Below are 18407 nucleotides of genomic sequence, written 5' to 3'. Positions count from 1 at the left end.
TTTATAAAGCACTTTGGCTGAAACTCTTGCTTGAGCGCAGAATTTGTAATTTACCAGAGCTCCAAATCCGCTCATGCGGTGATGAAACTCGAGTCGGAGTCAAAGTAAAGTTTATTTCTGACAGATTATGATTGTCACCTCAGACTGTTTTTATTCCAATCGATCTTTTTCACGAGGCTGAGAGAGGGTGGGATTTCTGTACTCTTAGCTTCTTGAACTTTATGAGAGTGCTGCTGACATTATTCTCTCATTATACAGACAGCTGCTGTGACCGGTAATGCCGCGGATGAAGATGGATCCTCCCGCTCTGTTCGTCCTCAACGCGCTGCTGGTGCTGATTATTTTTTCCCTTGCCGCTTCTGGCTCCTGTCCCCGACCTTGCTCCTGCCCTCAGTCCACTGAGCTTCACTGCACCTTCCGTTCCCTTCTCACCATCCCAGCAGCTATTCCCAAACTCGTGAAACACATGAACTTGGGGTCAGTCCCTCTACCATCCATAGCTTTACAGTGCCATGCTCGTTATACTGTCAGTGACTGCATTAAACACTTAATGCAGTACAAGGGAGGGATGTCGCTTTATGGGAAGTAAACACCTAGGGTTATGTGGTGTTTCTGATGAATGGGTTTATTGTTTGCTATCCTGCCCACTCTGGTTTTGTTGTTTCAGGTTCAACAGAATTAATAAGATCGCTGACAAATCACTGGCAGGCCTGAGGAAGCTGGAGCTGCTCATGGTTCATGGGAATGACATCCATGACCTGCCTGATGGAGTGTTCAGGGAGCTTATTTCACTTCAGGTGCACTGACAGAAAGTACAGCAAAAACAAAATCTGGGAATGATTGAATCAATGAATGCTGACAGGGTGATTGTTGTTTAGTGTCCTTGAGCAAGACAGTGACTTTTAATGATGAATCCATATTATAGTCTGAGCCTTTCATAAAGTCGCATTGTGCTATTTTGCACACAGATTATGGGTGTCTACAGAAAATGTCTCTTTGAATGCTCAGTTTTAGTGTAGTAACAGCTGCTTTATCTGGTTCATTCTGACTCTAGGAAGACTACAGGTGCATGTTTTTGTTTATTTCATTTGAAAAGAACATCACATATTAACATGAGTACTTAAATCTATAGTGTAAATATGCCACATTTAATCATACAGTTGAACTCCCTGGCAGGTTGATCCAGGGTTTTCATTCTGGAAAAACATGTTTACCTGAGCCTGAAATACATTCTAGAGGTGCCAAATGTGAATCTATATTTTAAGAAAAAATCCAACTGTAATAATTTTATCTACACAACAAATTCATGACCATCCATTAGAATCTGTAAAAGATGGCACAAAGATTTGTTTAAAACCCAAATTTCCTCCTGAAATGTTAATTAAACAAAGCAATTACATATAAACTATGCTCCTTTAGTGTGCCTATATAATAACGACTAAAGTATCAAGGCATCATTACATTAACTGCAAATAATCTCTCATGATGGGTAATAATGTCTTTCTCTCTTCTTGTTGGTCACTTTAGATGTTGAAGATTAGCTACAACAAGCTGAAGGAGATCCGCAGGCACACTCTTCAGGGTCTGTGGTCTGTAGCCAGGTTACACCTGGATCACAACCGGCTGGAGTTCATCCATCCAGACGCCTTCCAGGGCCTCACTTCCCTCCGGCTGCTGCAGCTGGAGGGCAACCAGCTTCAGCAACTGCACCCAGAGACCTTCACCACCTTCACTGTAAAAAGCCACTTCCATGTGTCCACTCTGAGGCACCTCTACCTGTCAGATAATGGTCTGACATCAGTTCCTTCCAGGCTGATGGCAACCATGCCCCAGTTGGAGAACCTGTACCTTGACAGGAACCCTTGGATGTGTGACTGCAGCATGAGGTGGCTCCATGACTGGGATAAAAAATCACCAGGTGGGACTTTTAATATATACACTGCAAATTAATGTAGACCTTTCATTATTGTGATGGTTAAAGACTAATAACTAAGACTCAAAATATATAAAACAGTCAAAGCTAATAATTAAAGAGACATAGTGGTCTGATTTTACAACATTGATCTCTTCTTTTGGTCTAGGAGTCTTAAAATGTAAAAAGGACAGGACTCTTCCTGGTGGCCAGCTGTGTCCCATGTGCTCTTCTCCCAGGCACCTCCAGGCAAAAGACCTCCTTGATGTGGAGAACCTGGTCTGCAGCAGCCCTGTCATCACCATTCCTCACAGGATGACCACACTTAAAGATGCTGAGAGTAAGGATTTGACCACAGAGGATTTTAAGGAACCATTTGGAAACATCTCTCTTGCCCTGTCTGATGAACATGGAAATGAGGTGGATCTGGAGTGCAGTGTTAGCAAGTCAAGAGAGCTTACCAAGATCACCTGGGAGCAGAACAACCAGCTTCAGCTGACCTCCAACATCACAGTGACAGTGGATCTTGAATGTCCAGTTGATAGAGAAAAATATGAGAAGCTGTGGAGGCTTATAGCATACTACAGCAACATACCAGCACACTTACAAAGGGGAGTTATTCTTAGCAAAGGCCCTCATCCAACCTATTTATATATACAAGACTCTGAGAAAGATGTTCTGTACTACACAGGTGTTAAAGTTAATATGACGGCCCAACCAACATGGCTGATGCAAACATCTGTGGCCCTTCAGCTGAATCGGCTTCAGACATCAGCCAGGATGGCAAAGCTGATTATGAGCACAAACCTGTCAGAGACAGTGGAGGTAGAGCTGATGCAAAAACAGAGGAGGTCATGGGTCATGATCGAATCAACAAACACCACTCGTAAAGTGTTCAGTGCTATCCTAGGAAAGCAAAGTCAAATGTACTGTAACGTGCACAGTTCAGGCCAAAGAGTTATCCGCTGGGTGCTGCCAGATGGCTCCAAAGTGGAAGCACCGTACAGCAGTCCAGACAGCAGACTGTCTGTATCCAGTGGTGGAAGTCTTGTCATTAAAGCTGTCCGCCACACAGACACGGGCATTTACTACTGTATCGCCAGGTCTCATGGAGACTTTGCTGTCCTGCCTTTCTATCTGACAGTGCAGGAATCCTCCAGCCCTCCCCCAGGGGAGGAAACATCAATCACACCTACCGAGGGATTTGCAGGGAACCCTATCTCCCTGCCTTGCGCTGCATCTGGCTCCCCTGATGCTGAAATTAACTGGATTCTACCAAGCAGCAAAATAGTTAGTTTCCAAGCCAACTCACCCAGAGCTTCAGTCTATTCCAATGGCACCCTACATATCCCTCAGTCTCAGTTATCAGACAGTGGTTATTATAAATGCATTGCCATGAATCAACATGGTGTGGATACACTGACTACAAAAATGACTGTTGTCAGGCACAAAGGGCTGATAAGCCCATTAAGGAAGTTTCCAGCAACACCTCAGTCAGCCTCAGGAGTCAACACTCAAATTAAAATCCCTACAAAGGATACAGATGATGCATCAGAGGACAGTGAAGGTACTCAGGAAGCGGTTCCAAAGAGGAGGCCAGGAGGTGTGGCCCCTGGCAGGAGGGGCATCCACCCATCCAGGAAAATCTGGCGGAGGCCTCCAGTGCTTCAGAAATCAACAGGATCACGTGTTGCGGTCAGGATGAGTACTGCTGACAGGAAGAGGATTAATCTGTCTAAAGGTAAAATAGATCCACAGAAATGGGCTCATATTTTGGCTAAGATTAGAGAGAGAAAGGCTCAAAATACAACCACACCACTCCCAGTCCAACAAACAAATGAGAGGAAAGCAGCAGAGCAGACAACAGAGTCAGAAGAAACTACTGAAGGATCATCAGATGATGTGACTGAGCAGAAAAAACAAGGCCGGGATTTTTTCAGGACACTACACACTCCTGTACAATACACACAGATGAAAACTGATGAACAACTTGCACAAAGTCAAGAAACACAAGTGACATCTAACAGCAACTCTGCACATAATGCACGTAAGATGTCAAGCAGTCAGCACAGCACACATTCTTCAACAGAGCCACTTATAACACAGAGTACACACAGTGTAGAGTACATAAAGCGCGATATAGTCTTGGACCTACACACAAGTTCAAATAGTGTGTTTTTCCTCCCACAGACCACATCTGTTCCACTGCATGCTGTCACTCTCTGGCAGTCTCTCACAAACACTGCAAGCAGCACATTTTCTCTACAAGAGAACCAAAGCACAAATACAGATGTTAATGGAGACAAAACAGCTGATTGGTCCAAGGTATCAGAGAGGCATGAGAACACAGACAGATTAAATGTTGCTGCCAGTTCTAGTAATGACAACGAACCTTTTTCAAGAAGTCAAATTATCACTTCAGTCAACCCAAGTAAATCAATGACAAGCAGAGAAGAAAATGGAAAATATCCTAGTGAGACTGTAATATCACAGTTGCAGTCTCTGGAGGACGCACCTGATGATTTACAGTCTGTAGCAACAGCATCTCCAACAACTACACGTGTGCCTATGACTTTAGGGTGGAAAGGGTCAGAAAGACGATCATCCCCACGCCTTCAAGAACATAAATCCAGGAGAAGGAATGGGAGTCAAAGGAGAAGGCCAAACAGAAGGAAACAAAAGCTCATTAAACCTATCCAGTTTGCTGCCATCACACCTGCCAAAGCTCTCCTAGCAACCATCAAGACCACTGCCTCCACACTGCTAAAAATACTTCCAACACAAGTTACAACAGCCAATCCCAGTACCATTGTTCCATTCACTGGCAGCCAAACAGCATCATCAGGAAGAGTGAGTCATAAAGAAAGCACAGTCTCCAGGCATGACCATGAAGCAGCCACCAAACCCTCCTCACTACCAGCTTCTCCCATCGAAACAAAGGACAGCCATCTACCCTTGGCCAAACCACTATTCAAAAGCACAGTGACAGCAACATCATTTCCAACAACCTTTCCAGAAGTGGATCATAGAAAGACAACTTCTCAAACAGCCTTGGGAATCTCAGAAAGTCCATCTCCTCCAGAGCACTTCAGTGTACCTACAGCAACCACTTTGCACAGGTTTATAAGCAGCCCTGCTCCACCCATCAGCCTTTCTGAGGAGGCACAAAGACCAAGTGTTATGGGTGACCTTGGACCTCGGCCAAGTTCTGACACTTTGTTTGTGGGTTTTTACACTACAAATGCTACACGGCTGCAAAGAGATGGTGAGGAGAATCAATCAGGCCAACAATACACAGCTAATGAAGAGATGCTTTTGAATGAGACTGAGATGGGTTTTTCACCAGTGCCTTCCACAGTCACCACAGACACGACTTTCATTGACCAAGTAATCAAGACAACCTCTGGATACACTTCCAGCGAATTAAACATGCCACCAAGCATACTTTCCAAGGATTATTTGGAGACAGATCTGGATACCACACAGACACCTACAGTACCTGAAAATTCATATTATAGTTCCAGTCAAAATAAAACTTCAACTGAGTCAAAGGCAGCTCAGAATCTTAAAGAACCTCTAAATGAAAAAGTTGATTTATTTTCTCCTACCATCAGTGCCTTTAAAACAACAACTCCTCCTCCTACCACTTCAATCAAAATAACACTGCATCCCACACTACCCAAAATATCTTTCACAGAAGCTAAGAAGGATTCTTCAGTGAGGGCCAGCATGCAGGAGGCTCCATGGATCACAGTCAGCCATGGTGAAGACCAACAAAAAAACCCCAACATTAATATATCAGAGCCATGGACAGAATTATATGTCCACCCCACAACCCAGTCACCAGGCCACAAACCAGCTAGCTCAAGTCCAGCCATGGAACTGACTAGCAGACAGACAGTCATACAGACAGTCACCCCTGCCCCAAATGCTACAGTCCAAACTAATCTATATAGAGAGGGGCTGTTAACAAGCACTCAGGACGTGTCCAGGAAGTACCAGGTACCTAAACAAGAATCTATTCCAAGAGGAAAGCCAAGGATAACTAAGAGCAATTTCCAGACTTTGACTGTGAAAGCTGAAACAGATGCTCAGCTTCCCTGTGAGACTGAAGGTGATCCAAAGCCATTCCTGTCGTGGACCAAAGCTGCTAGTGGTATGTATGACTCAGCCTCATTAACTCTTATTTGCATACATTTTGAAAGCCATGGCACTTCACTCTGCTGAAACACTGCTATTCAAATATGAGTAATATATATGTAAATAATGTGTAAATAATTAAAAGTGAAATAACCTGAAATATTTTGACACTGATTTAGAGCAATATGGAGCAAAGATGCCTGCAGGCTTCCAGTTTGTCTAGTTTTATATAAATATAGCTTTAAAATATGTTTTAATGGTAATAATGGCACACAGTATAGCAGATAATAGATTATCTACCATATTTACTGCAAAGATAGCAGTATGGTTACACATTCCTCATTACTCTAAATATGTTTTCCATATTTTCATAATATAATATGTGGCCATTACAGCACAGTACTCAAAAATGACCTCCGTGACTGATGATGCTATGATTGCCAAACCTGGACATGACAACTTTGTAACAAGCTTGCACTGATTCTCCAAAAATCTGTTTTTATTCAGTGCCAACCTTTAAAGACATTCTTTCTATATCATAATTATGCTAACCTATTGAATTATTCTCAATAGAATAAAAGGATAAAATCCTTAGCTAAATTTATGGAAAATAAAATGTTCCTGATTATGGTTTTGAGTTTGTAACATAAAGTAATATATTTTTAGCAGAGCAATAATTCTTGTCTGCTGCATGGAAGTGGCATGACCTAAAGACCCAGCAATTTAGCTCAGCCTCCACACTCTCACCTTCATGTCTTTACAAAAAGGCACTCTTGTTCTGTAGTGATGCTGGCCTTGTGATCCGAGAGTGAATTGAAAATAGAAGTTTTAGTTAAATATGATATGACCTTTACAACAAAGCCTTTGGCTTGCTCCCAGTTAGAAGTAACTATTCCCTTAACCATGTTATGGGTTTCTTTTCAAGGTTGGCAATCACACTAAAGTATTTGGAGTTCTCATTAAGATGGGACAAGTACTATAGAAATGCAGTTTATTGTATTTTTTTACACACTGTAAATACAACATCAATTTCTCCTGCTATATATACTTTATGGTCTTTTCTATATTCACTCATTGTTCCTCTTAAATTTTATACAGTTTTAATCTGTCAATTTTTGCAGGGGCAAGTATTGCTCAGAACACCACGGTCCAAAGGTTTGAGGTCCATCCAAATGGTACATTAATCATCAGGAACACACAGCTCTTGGATAGCGGTCAATACTTGTGCACAGTGCAGAACCAGTATGGCACAGATATGATGGGGGTCAACCTTGTGGTCCTGTCTCAGCAGCCGCGGGTCCTGCATCCCCAGCACAGAGAAATTACTGTGCATCTAGGTGGTAAAGTCAGTTTGGAGTGCAAAGTGGAAGGGCATCCTGTGCCTCAAGTCACATGGGTACTCCCTAACCATGTCCATATAGCTGCCGCCTCAGCTTCTGTTCTATCTCAGCAGCATGTAGTTGTCAGTAATGATGGAACCCTACAGCTTAACCAGGCCAGTTCCACAGACAGAGGGATTTATAAGTGCATTGCCAGCAGTGCAGCTGGAGCTGACTCTGTTTCAGTACATCTTCGTGTCTTAGCATTGCCACCTGTGATTCAGCAGTCACTACATGAGACCACCACCCTTTCAGAGCGCAGCCCTGCCTACATCCACTGCACTGCCACAGGTTCCCCTCCACCTTTTATTCACTGGATCACACCTGATGGTGCACACCTCACTGCTTCCCTGGATATTGGACAGAACCTCATTGTTTTCCCCAATGGGACCCTCTACATACGGAGTATGGGCACAGAAAATGCTGGGAGATACGAGTGCTCAGCTACTAACACAGCAGCATCCAGCAGGAGAACTGTGATGCTGAGCATAAGAAGGAATCCTCTGTCCTCTGCCAAGCCCAATATCGCCTCTTCATCAACCAAAAGAACAGATGTGATCTATGGGAGTAAGCTGCTGCTTAACTGTGTGGCAACAGGACAGCCAAAACCCCGAATCATCTGGAGAACACCTTCTAAGAAGCTAGTAGATGTTCAGTACAGGTGAAATGTATAGCTTGTAATGAAAAAAAAGTCAAGCTAATTGTTATCATTAGAAACCCTAAAAATCCTTAATCTTCCTAAGCATTCACAATCATATAATCACATGTATCATATACTTAACCTTGTTTCAAAGTTGGTTGTTTGTTTATTGCAGTTTTGACAGCAGAATCAAGGTGTTTCCCAACGGCACTTTGAGTGTTCTTTCGGTGACCGACAAGGACAGTGGTGATTACTTATGTGTGGCACGTAACAAGATGGGTGACGACTATGTTCTGCTGCGGGTAAATGTGCTGACCAGACCAGCCAAGATCGAACAGAAGCTGCAGCAATCCAGCCAGGAGGTTGTGTACGGTGCGGACCTGAAGGTGGACTGTGTGGCTTCTGGCCTCCCCAACCCTGAGATCAGCTGGATGCTGCCCGATGGCACGATGGTTAACCTGGTCAAACAGAGAGATGGTATCATTGTGGGGCGCAGTCGCAGGTATGAGCTGTTTTGACTTCTAAAAAATGCCATGAGTAGCACAAAGGGAAAAAACCTTCACCTGCCAGTCTTTGTGGTGCCTGATCCCATGTGTAGATCAAAGTTTAGCAATTTAATGAAGTTCTAATGATGCTTTTATTCCTCAGAAGAAGTGAGTGTGGAAACTTAGCTAAAGTCACTATGGCCAAATGGCCTTCTTCTTCTTTTACCTGTTTAATGAACTTTGTGCATCAGTACAGAAAACCATCTGGTAATAACTGTTTTCATATTTTTGTTTTGTTTAGACTCTTTTGCTCCAGCAGGCTAGGACATCTTACTACTTATCATTAATTGAAGAAAATAAGAACAACCCCAGGTTTCTTTTCAGCACCGTAGCCAAGAGACAGAGCTCTGTAGAGCTGAGAATTCCTTTAATTTTAACAAGGAATGATTTCATGGATTTCTTCACAAGTAAAGTTTTAGACATTAAAGAAAAAATTATTCATGACCGTCTCAAAGATTTATCTTCATGTTCGGCTGCTTTCAGCACTGCTGGTATTTGTTTAGACTCTTTTGTTCCAGTTGATCTTTCAGAGTTAACTTCAATAGTTACTTCCTCCAAACCAGCAACATGTTTGTTAGATCCCATTCCTACTAGACTGTTCAAAGAAGTCTTTCCAATTATTGATGCTTCAATCTTAAAAATGATCAATCAGTCTTTATTAGTTGGCTATGTACCACAGGCCTTCAAGGTGGCTGTAATTAAACCTCTACTTAAAAAGCCATCACTGACCCAGCTGTCTTAGCTAATTATAGGCCAATCTCCAACCTTCCTTTTCTCTCAAAGACTCTTGAAAGAGTAGTTGTAAAACAGCTAACTGATCATCTGCAGAGGAACGGTTTATTTGAAGAGTTTCAGTCAGGTTTCAGAATTCATCACAGTACAGAAACAGCATTAGTGAAGGTTACAATGATCTTCTTACAGCCTCTGACAGTGGACTCATCTCTGTTCTTGTCCTGTTGGACCTCAGTGCAGCTTTGATACTGTTGACCATAACATTTTATTACAGAGATTAGAGCTTTCTATAGGTATTAAAGGTACTGCACTGCAGTGGTTTGAATCATATTTATCTCATAGACTCCAATTTGTTCATGTAAATTGGCGAGTCTTCTTCACACACTAAGGTTAATTATGGAGTTCCACAGGGTTCTGTGCTAGGACCAATTCTATTTACATTATACATGCTTCCCTTAGGCAGTATTATTAGAAAGCATTGCATCAATTTTCATTGTTATGCAGATGATACTCAGCTTTACCTATCAATGAAGCCAGATGACACATCAATTAGTTAAACTGCAGGAATGTCTTAAAGATATTAAGGCCTGGATGACCTCTAATTTCCTGCCTCTAAATTCAGATCAAACTGAAGTTCTTGTTCTCGGCCCCACAAATCTTAGAAACATGGTGTCTAACCAGATACTTACTCTGGATGGCATTACTTTGGCCTCCAGTAACACTGTGAGAAATCTTGGAGTCATTTTTGACCAGGATATGTCCTTCAATGCACATATTAAACAAATATGTAGGACCACTTTTTTTGCATTTGCGCAGTATTTCTAAAATTAGAAACTTCTTGTCTCAGAGTGATGCTGAAAAGCTAATTCATGCATTTATTACTTCTAGGCTGGACTATTGTAATTCATTATTATCAGGCTGTCCTAAAAGCTCCCTGAAAAGCCTTCAGCTGATCCAAAATGCTGCAGCTGGAGTACTGACAGGGACTAGAAAGCCAAATCCAGTACTTTTCTCTCAGATCTAACTTGTTCATGAATGAGCATCTGTGACAGTCTGTGATGAGAAGGCAGCATCAGTGGATGCTGTTCACTAAAACTCATGTTTGAATGTTGCGGCCTTTCCCTACACAAAGCAAACCATTTCCATTAAAGAGTGTCTTAAGATCTCTGCTCTTTCAGCTGCTGCCTTCATTTCCATTAACTCTCTGTGCTAAGTTTGCTCTTGCACATTTAAAATCCAATGCCTTTCAGCTTCTGCCCTAAGCTCTCATTGTCTCTTTGACCTGGAATGAGCATGAACAAATAGCTTAATCCAGGCTGTGACCCTCTTTAGTTTACTGTAATTCTCCAACTGTATCAGTGAATCTGGCTGTATGCTTTCAGTATTACTTAGATGGACTGTGATTTGTGGTTGTTTAAGCTCTGCTGTTATTTCTTGTTCACAGAGCTCCCTAGAAAATGACTCTGGTTGTATTTATGTCTTCAGAAATGGGGGCCCAGTCCATCAGAGCTCCACTTCTTTAAAATCTGAGGCTGGTTGACCTCTTGTGTTAAGGTCTGCAGGTTTCAGCCTCCTGCTGCAATATGACCAGGCTTCTGGTGCGGTTAGTGACTAACTATCATGGAGTCTGACCACATTTGGGTTTCTGTTGGCTGAATGAAGGCCTTTTTCAGGTTGTTTCCCATCCATGCAGCAACTAGAGCTCCCATTAATTCCAGACACGGCAGGGTGAATTTCTTAATGGGTGCTGATCTTCACTTGGACATCATCAGTATGGTGATGCTTTGACCATCAGCTGTCTGCCCTTGAAGATTGTGCCATAGGCTTTCTCACGGGCATTACTGAAAACATGAAGGATTTGGTCTTGTCCCCCTTGCAGCTAATCAGCTTCACACCACCTCGACTATCTGATGGAGTTGAAGCACCTCCATACTGCTGCTACTTTAGCGAGAGGTCATCTGGTACCTTCTCATCCCAGCTGATGCTTCTTGACCACGTCCTGAAAGAGACATTTCACTCTTGCTGTGCATGGGGTTAGAAATCCCAGGGTTTGAGCTGACGATTGCAGATGCTTCTCTTTGTGTTTTCCTTGTCTCAGAAAATGTCCATCAGATGCTTGAAGTCAAAAACAAAATTGTTAGTTTCTGACAAGACCTACACTTTTAAACGCACAGCCGTGTGTTTCAGATTCCAGAGTGAAATCAAATTCTCCTTGAATCCGCTTAGTTTTCATTTAAGAAACATCAATGATCCACTTACACCAGTTAATACCAGCAGCAGCTAACATCTCCCTTGCAACTGTGGTGACTGCATAAGCATTTTCAGCGTGCCATGTGCTTGTGATGAAGTCATCCATGTACAGAAGGTCCTTCAGAAGGTTAACGGCATGTGGATGTCTTGTTTGGTGCTAGTCCAAATACTTTCTGATTGTAGCTGACAGCAGGAATGGGCTGGCAGTCTCAAACTGATCCTAGAATTCTTGCCATTTGATATATCACCATCACATTTGTTTATGCAGAGCTTTGGCAGCTTCATTGATGTTCTCTTAATTACTCTACTAGAACGTGCAAAGCCCCGTTCAGCTCCTGGAGGGCCATCTCTTTCAGTAATTCTTGTTGCTCTGCCTTTCCAGAGGTCAAGCTGATTCTGATCATCCACAGTTTTAATCGTGGCTCCCTCCAGATTGTCCATCACTATTTCCTGTTTAATCTCTTTCTAATTCCTGGAGATTCTCTTCCATGACTGATATCATGGACAGCACGTCTGCTAGACAGTCACAACTCCGAGTCTTTGTAAATGCTCCATCATTTAGTTAAGTTCCCTTCTTGCTAGCTAGTTAGCTACTTTTATATATCGACAAAATCCTTTTCAGTTTCCTGGGCTTCTGCACCAAGAAAATGTTGAAACTAGCTAAAGTCACTTGCCACCTGTCAAAACTGGGGTGAAACACACCAAAACCTCGATCAGCCATGTTCATGTGTGGTGAAGGTTTTGAGCCGCGCTTCATAGCAGTGTCTCAAAACATCTGCACTTTGTAAGCTCAGCACAGCGTTGAAATATCAGTACTGAGAATAGAATAGAATAGTGTTTTTATTGTCACTGATAAAAAACAATGCAAGAACAATGTTAAAACAGTGAAATGCAGTTTAGCATCCGCTCTGCGGCAGTGATGTAAAAAAAATCCCATATCCCGTATCCCATTGAAATATCCGTACTGAGTATCCCATCCTTAATGTCCTGAAGTGTTGGTCAAAGTTTTGACAGGTGGCAAAGTGCTACTTCTGGACAAGAGGTTTTGTACACACCAGAGTCATTTGGGCTGGGCCTTGTAATTACTGTCTTAATAACATTAATATCATTACATTAATACTGCTTCTCGATAGCACATACACACACACATAAATTAAGAAAACAATACCTCATATCAGGTCTGTGTATTATGAAGACCCATATAGACCATTCACTTAAACACCAAAATCCAAAGTGTAATTACATAATAAATATCTTGATAGTCAAACTATTACTGTCATATAGATGAGAGAGAGTCAGAGAAAGAAGGAGGCTGTTGGGTGAGTCACACAGACTCATATCAGCAGAGAGCTGTGAACTGCTCTGTAAATTCATTACATTATCTCAATAGAAACTGCCTGTGCTTTCAAGGAGAAAATAAAACGGGCAGAAATTTTCAGCTCTAACTGTTTATTTTCTATGTGTTTCTGTTTTCAAAGGAAAATGTATTTGCTGCATTAAATCACTTCATCCTCACTCTAACCCATTATCCACATGCAGCCAGACACTGAAGGAGTATTCCTACTGCAAAAAAAATCAAAATAAAAACACTGTGTGGAAGCCTAAATAAAAATGCAAGAAAAAAAACACATCCATTAATTATAGGTGACCTATTCTCACGAGAAATGAATTTATTTTCTTTATTTCTTCCCTCACTGACACTTCAGGTGTAAATAATATCTCCAAACGACAGGAGAAAGGTATGTAGCAGGTTCAGTGTAACTAAAACCCCAGATTCAGACTGAATAAAACATCACTGTGATGTTACAAACGAAGTTAAAGTAAGTTCCTTCATCCTCTGCTGAGCAACCTCTGAACTCTGACGTGTTTGCTAAGATTTAAAAGGTATTGTCAGTGTGACCTGGACTGCTGGAATTGGTCAGAATTCAAATATGATAACTTATTAATGTGGCCTTTTAGTTTTAAGAAGGAAAACATATTTAGTGCTGTTTCTTTGAATATCAAATTGAATTGAATTGAATTGAAAATAAAACCTACGAAAGCACTTCTTACAGCTGTTAGGATGTGTTTGAAGTGGATTTATTACAAAGGCCCTCATATCATTACCCCATCAAATAAAAACTGGAAATTGTAAATTACTACCTGATTCTGTAGTGCACCATACCACCTTAAGATTAACAACTCCTCACTTCCACAAAAAATTACTTCAAGAAATAATTTTGGCATATCTTACTGCAATATAAAAACTGCAACACCACATATCAAAATCTGTTAAGGAGTGACAACAATATGTGTTTCTTTTTGACACATTATTGCTCACAGAAAATGGAAAAAGGCTCACAGAGCACTGAAACCATGCATGTTTGTTGTCAGCTGTGTCAGTCTAGAAGATGAACAGAAACAATAACATTAACAGATTTCAGACTGACACATCAGGTATAATCACTGGTTATTCTTTGGTAAGAATAGCAACAGTATGTGATGTCTAAATCTAAGTGATAATTGTTAATCAGAAATGTTGTATTTATTTAATAAATTCACTTCATTCTCAACTGACAGATCCAGTCATCACAGTGTAACAGTGAATATCCATTTCCTGTCCTTCTCCTTTGGAACTACATGTAGGTATGTGGTGTTTGACAACGGGACGCTTTACTTCAACAATGTTCGAATGCCAGAAGCGGGTGACTACACGTGTTATGCGGAGAACCAACTCGGCAAAGATGAGATGAAGGTCAGAGTCAAGATAAAAGCTGCACCTTCCCTGCCGCAAATCCACAACAAAGATCCACAGACTGTCAGGGTTTTCTATGGTGAGACAGTTACACTGAGATGTAACGCCAAAGGTGAACCAGCCCCAGTCATCACATGGATATCCCCTATAAATAAAGTGATCTTCCCTGCATTAGACAAGTACCAGGTTCTGGATGATGGGACTTTGGTAGTTCAAAAGATCCAGCGTTTTGATGGAGGTAACTATACATGCATTGCTAGAAACCGTGCAGGACAGGACCAAAAAGTCACCAGACTGGAAGTCTTGGTAACACCTCCAGTGATCGTTGGGTTAAGAGGAACACCCAATGCCATCAAAGTGACTGCAGTTCAAAATCAGCAAAAGCTGCTGGACTGCATGGCAAAAGGAACCCCCACCCCTCGCATTATGTGGGTTCTGCCAGGAAATGTGACCCTTCCTGCACCATATTACAGCAATAGAATACTAGTTCATCAGAATGGTACCTTGGAAATCCGCTCACCCAAGGAGACAGATTCAGGGCAACTGGTTTGTATTGCTCGTAATGAAGGAGGAGAGGTCAGATTGGTGGTCAACTTGGATGTGAAGACAGTTGTTGAGAGGCCACAAATTAGAGGTCCCAAAACAAATGTTCAGTCACTCACTGTAGGGAATGCTATGGCTTTGAACTGCTCCTTTGAGGGCTCAGCACTACTTCCTGTCACTTGGATCCTGCCTAGTGGTACACCTTTGCATAGTGGTGCTCGGTTTTCTAAGTTTTTCCACCAGCCTAATGGCTCGCTGATTATCAGCAACCCCTCTGTTGCTGATGCTGGTATGTATCGCTGTATGATCCATAATTCAGGAGACGTTGTGGAGCATACAGTTACATTGTCCCTAGGAAGAAAACCAGAGATCAGCAACAGATATAACTCTCCTGTCAGTGTCATTAATGGGGAAAACCTTTTGCTTCATTGCCAAACCACAGGTGAAGCACTCAGACTAGTATGGACTCTACCTAGTGGAGCAGTCCTCAACAGGGTACAAAGAGCAGGGCGATACACTATACTGCCCAATGGAACACTTGCCATTCAGCAAGTGTCGATCCATGATCGGGGTCCCTACATTTGCAGAGCTTCTAACGAGTATGGCAGCTCTTTACTCTCTGTTTCAGTAATTGTGATAGCACACCCACCTCAAATTACCAGTGGCCCTCCCTCTGTGACTTATGCTAAACGTGGAGTTGCTGTTCAGTTAAACTGTGTAGCAACTGGCATCCCTAAAGTGGAGGTAACATGGGAAACACCTGACAAAATCCGTTTGGCTGTCAGTGCACAGCCACACCTATTTGGAAACAAGTACCTCCATCCACGAGGTTCCCTCATCATCCAGAATCCAACACAAAGAGACACTGGCATCTACCAGTGCACAGCCAGAAATGCTATAGGGATGGACTCTAAAGCTACATTTCTCAATGTGTTCTAAACAATTTTACTGTTCCTCCTGGTCTATTAACAAACTGTCAAGCAACTGCCTAATTAAAAGCAATTTCAATATGTAGTAAAAACTGCTGTTACAGTGATGAAATTATGAGTTGATTAAACCTGCAGTGATGCTTTGAGTGTTTGCTGTTTAGAGGCCATTAGTTGAAGATACTGTGTCAGTTTCAGCATCTAAGATGTTTCAGTGAACGTCCCATTCTACACCTTTAGAAAGTTAATGCAGTTCAATTCAGTTTTATTTATATATATCGCCAATTCACAACAGTTGCCTCAGAACCTACAATTTTAGAAAGAAAGAAAGTCAACTAAAGAAGTTATTGCCTTGTGCTGGCAACTCATCCTGCAAGGTGATGACACTACTGAATAGTTGTATTTACCTGCTACATGTGAGACAAACACTGTAATAAAGCCAGATTTAAGTAATATAAATTCTCTTTATTTTAAGTGACTCAGGGAAATGCAAAAAAAAAAAAAGTGTCTATTCTATAAAATAAAGAACTAAAGATTATGATTAGCTTTAGTATAGTATTAGTAAAAGCCTATCTTAGCAAGGCTGTGCAATGCTTTAATTTTTATTTAACTTTCATAATATAATGTAAATTGAAAATTCACATTAGTATTCATACTGCAGGTCAAACTACATACATCGACACTGATTTTGCAATTAATCAGCTTCCTTGAAAACTAAGCAAAATTGAACAGTGTTTGTATTAATGCAATAAATGCAAAAAAAAGAAGGAAAGATGACTGTAGCCTATGTGGTGGGACCAAGGACTCTAAATGATGGCACTAAATCCTTGTATAATCCCATTTTTGGATCTCTTTGGGGGGAAATCTTAACAAACGGTCACATTATGATGTTCACAGTCCAGCTTTGGCTCTATCAGCTCCACTCAAGGTTAATCACACCAAAACATTTGATCCTTTGGCTGATGTTGCGTTGATAATATTTTCAGCTGTATGTGGACCTTTTCTTCAGTGGAATAATATCGTTCCGACAATGACAGATTATGTCAAGCTGTAAAGAATTGCTAAACTCTTCATTTTCTAATTAGGAAATACTGTTTAACTTAATAACAACATTGACTAATATGAATATGTGTTGCAGTAATGTTGGTGTTGTTGTATTTTCATTTAAAGAAGGTGATTTCTATTTTTTAAATTTGATCTGCTGGGATCCCGTTTCTTTCATACCAGGATACAGATCTTTCAACAACTGAAAGCTTTCTGCAGCATCTTTGAATCGTCTTCTTCAAAGTACTGACACAGGCACTACATCATCATTTGTATCTGACAGGCTGTGATTTGTGATTTGAATATAACATTTCCACTAAGCTCAGACACAAAAAGAAAACCTGTATGTTTGGTGAGGTAGGAAAGAGCACAAATGGAAAAAAAAAAAAGATGATTCAAGAATATTTGGTGCTGTATTATGAACGACACCCTTAAGTGAGAAAAATGTAGCAGTATTTGTCAAAAAACTCTTGGAAATATAACTCTCAAACTTTAAATAAATAATTCAAAAGCTGAATGTTGTTTTTGTTTAGAGCAGAGCAAAGATACAAATCTGAGAGATGGTGGAAGTTGGTCGCTGTTACTCTGATGATGAGAAACTTGCAGTCATCTCTCTGGGAATTCAACCAGTCTCCTCTTCCAGAGAGAAAAAAAAACATCTGGAGCTATGAGGAAAATCCCCAATTAGACAAGCTTATTTGGTCACACTTTGAGAACTTTCAGTATGTGTTACTCTTTTTTGTGAAAATGGTATCACAATAGTCAGCACACTGAGGATAATCAGCACTACAGAGTGCTACATCACCCAAATTCTCAAGTGTTTGAAATCGACACTTTCCCCTGAGAGACGATTAGACTGCAATGATGCATGATTTTAACTATTTCCCTAAAAACTGTGAAACTGAATAAGCTTGACCTCTTTGCCTGCGACCCAGAAACTGCTACAGTTTTGGGAATGCTCACATCTTGTGCCATCTGGTTTCCCTCCTTCTGTCACTGTGGTTTTCTCTCGTCACTGAAAGTCAGGGATCAGCATCAAGTAATGTCTCCCTTTTGGATGTTTATGCTGTTCATACACACTGTTGCTTTGTTGTGCTTGTCTGCTCTGAATTCAGATGATTTCCTGAGGAAACTCGCATCACAGGAAATTTGAAAAGGAGTCCCTACTTCAGGGATTAGTGGAAATCAAGGCGTATCCTCTTCTGCTCAGAAATATCAATATAAGAGAAGTTTAGTCAGCGAATCTGCTGTGATGTATGACTAGAGCTTTTCACAAGGTGCTACAGCTGACTGATGAACCAAAAACTGGATGAGAGAACTCTGTGTGTAGAGGATTTGTGTCCTACTGCAACATGATCAATACAGCTGAACATCAAGACATTTCATGATTGAGCAACAGAGAAGATGAATCCACCAATCAGAAGGAGTGCTCCATCAGAGAACACTGGCTTCTTTCTCTGGAGCATGAGAACACAATTAGGATGTGGAGATTCCTCTGTAATGAAAGCAGCACTGAGCTAACTGGCTGTGATTTTAATGATATTTGTTAAAATCCGTGATAA

At 41.3% G+C, this 18407-nt stretch overlaps 1 protein-coding gene across 1 annotated transcript; it reads left to right on the top strand.

The window, feature by feature from the left end:
• The first annotated feature begins 286 nt into the window (after nucleotides 1-286).
• On the top strand, nucleotides 287-17299 carry mxra5a (matrix-remodelling associated 5a). Its single transcript, XM_030745127.1, has 7 exons — nucleotides 287-477; nucleotides 668-797; nucleotides 1528-1918; nucleotides 2082-6068; nucleotides 7174-8092; nucleotides 8247-8573; nucleotides 14224-17299. Exons 1-7 carry the CDS (start codon nucleotides 287-289, stop codon nucleotides 15812-15814), a joined length of 7536 nt encoding a protein of 2511 aa, XP_030600987.1. The 3' UTR covers nucleotides 15815-17299.
• Nucleotides 17300-18407: the final 1108 nt, after the last annotated feature.

This window comes from Archocentrus centrarchus, chromosome 2 (genome assembly GCF_007364275.1).
Source record: "Archocentrus centrarchus isolate MPI-CPG fArcCen1 chromosome 2, fArcCen1, whole genome shotgun sequence".
Lineage (NCBI taxonomy): Eukaryota > Metazoa > Chordata > Actinopteri > Cichliformes > Cichlidae > Archocentrus > Archocentrus centrarchus.
This window is presented reverse-complemented; position numbering and strand designations above follow the sequence as displayed.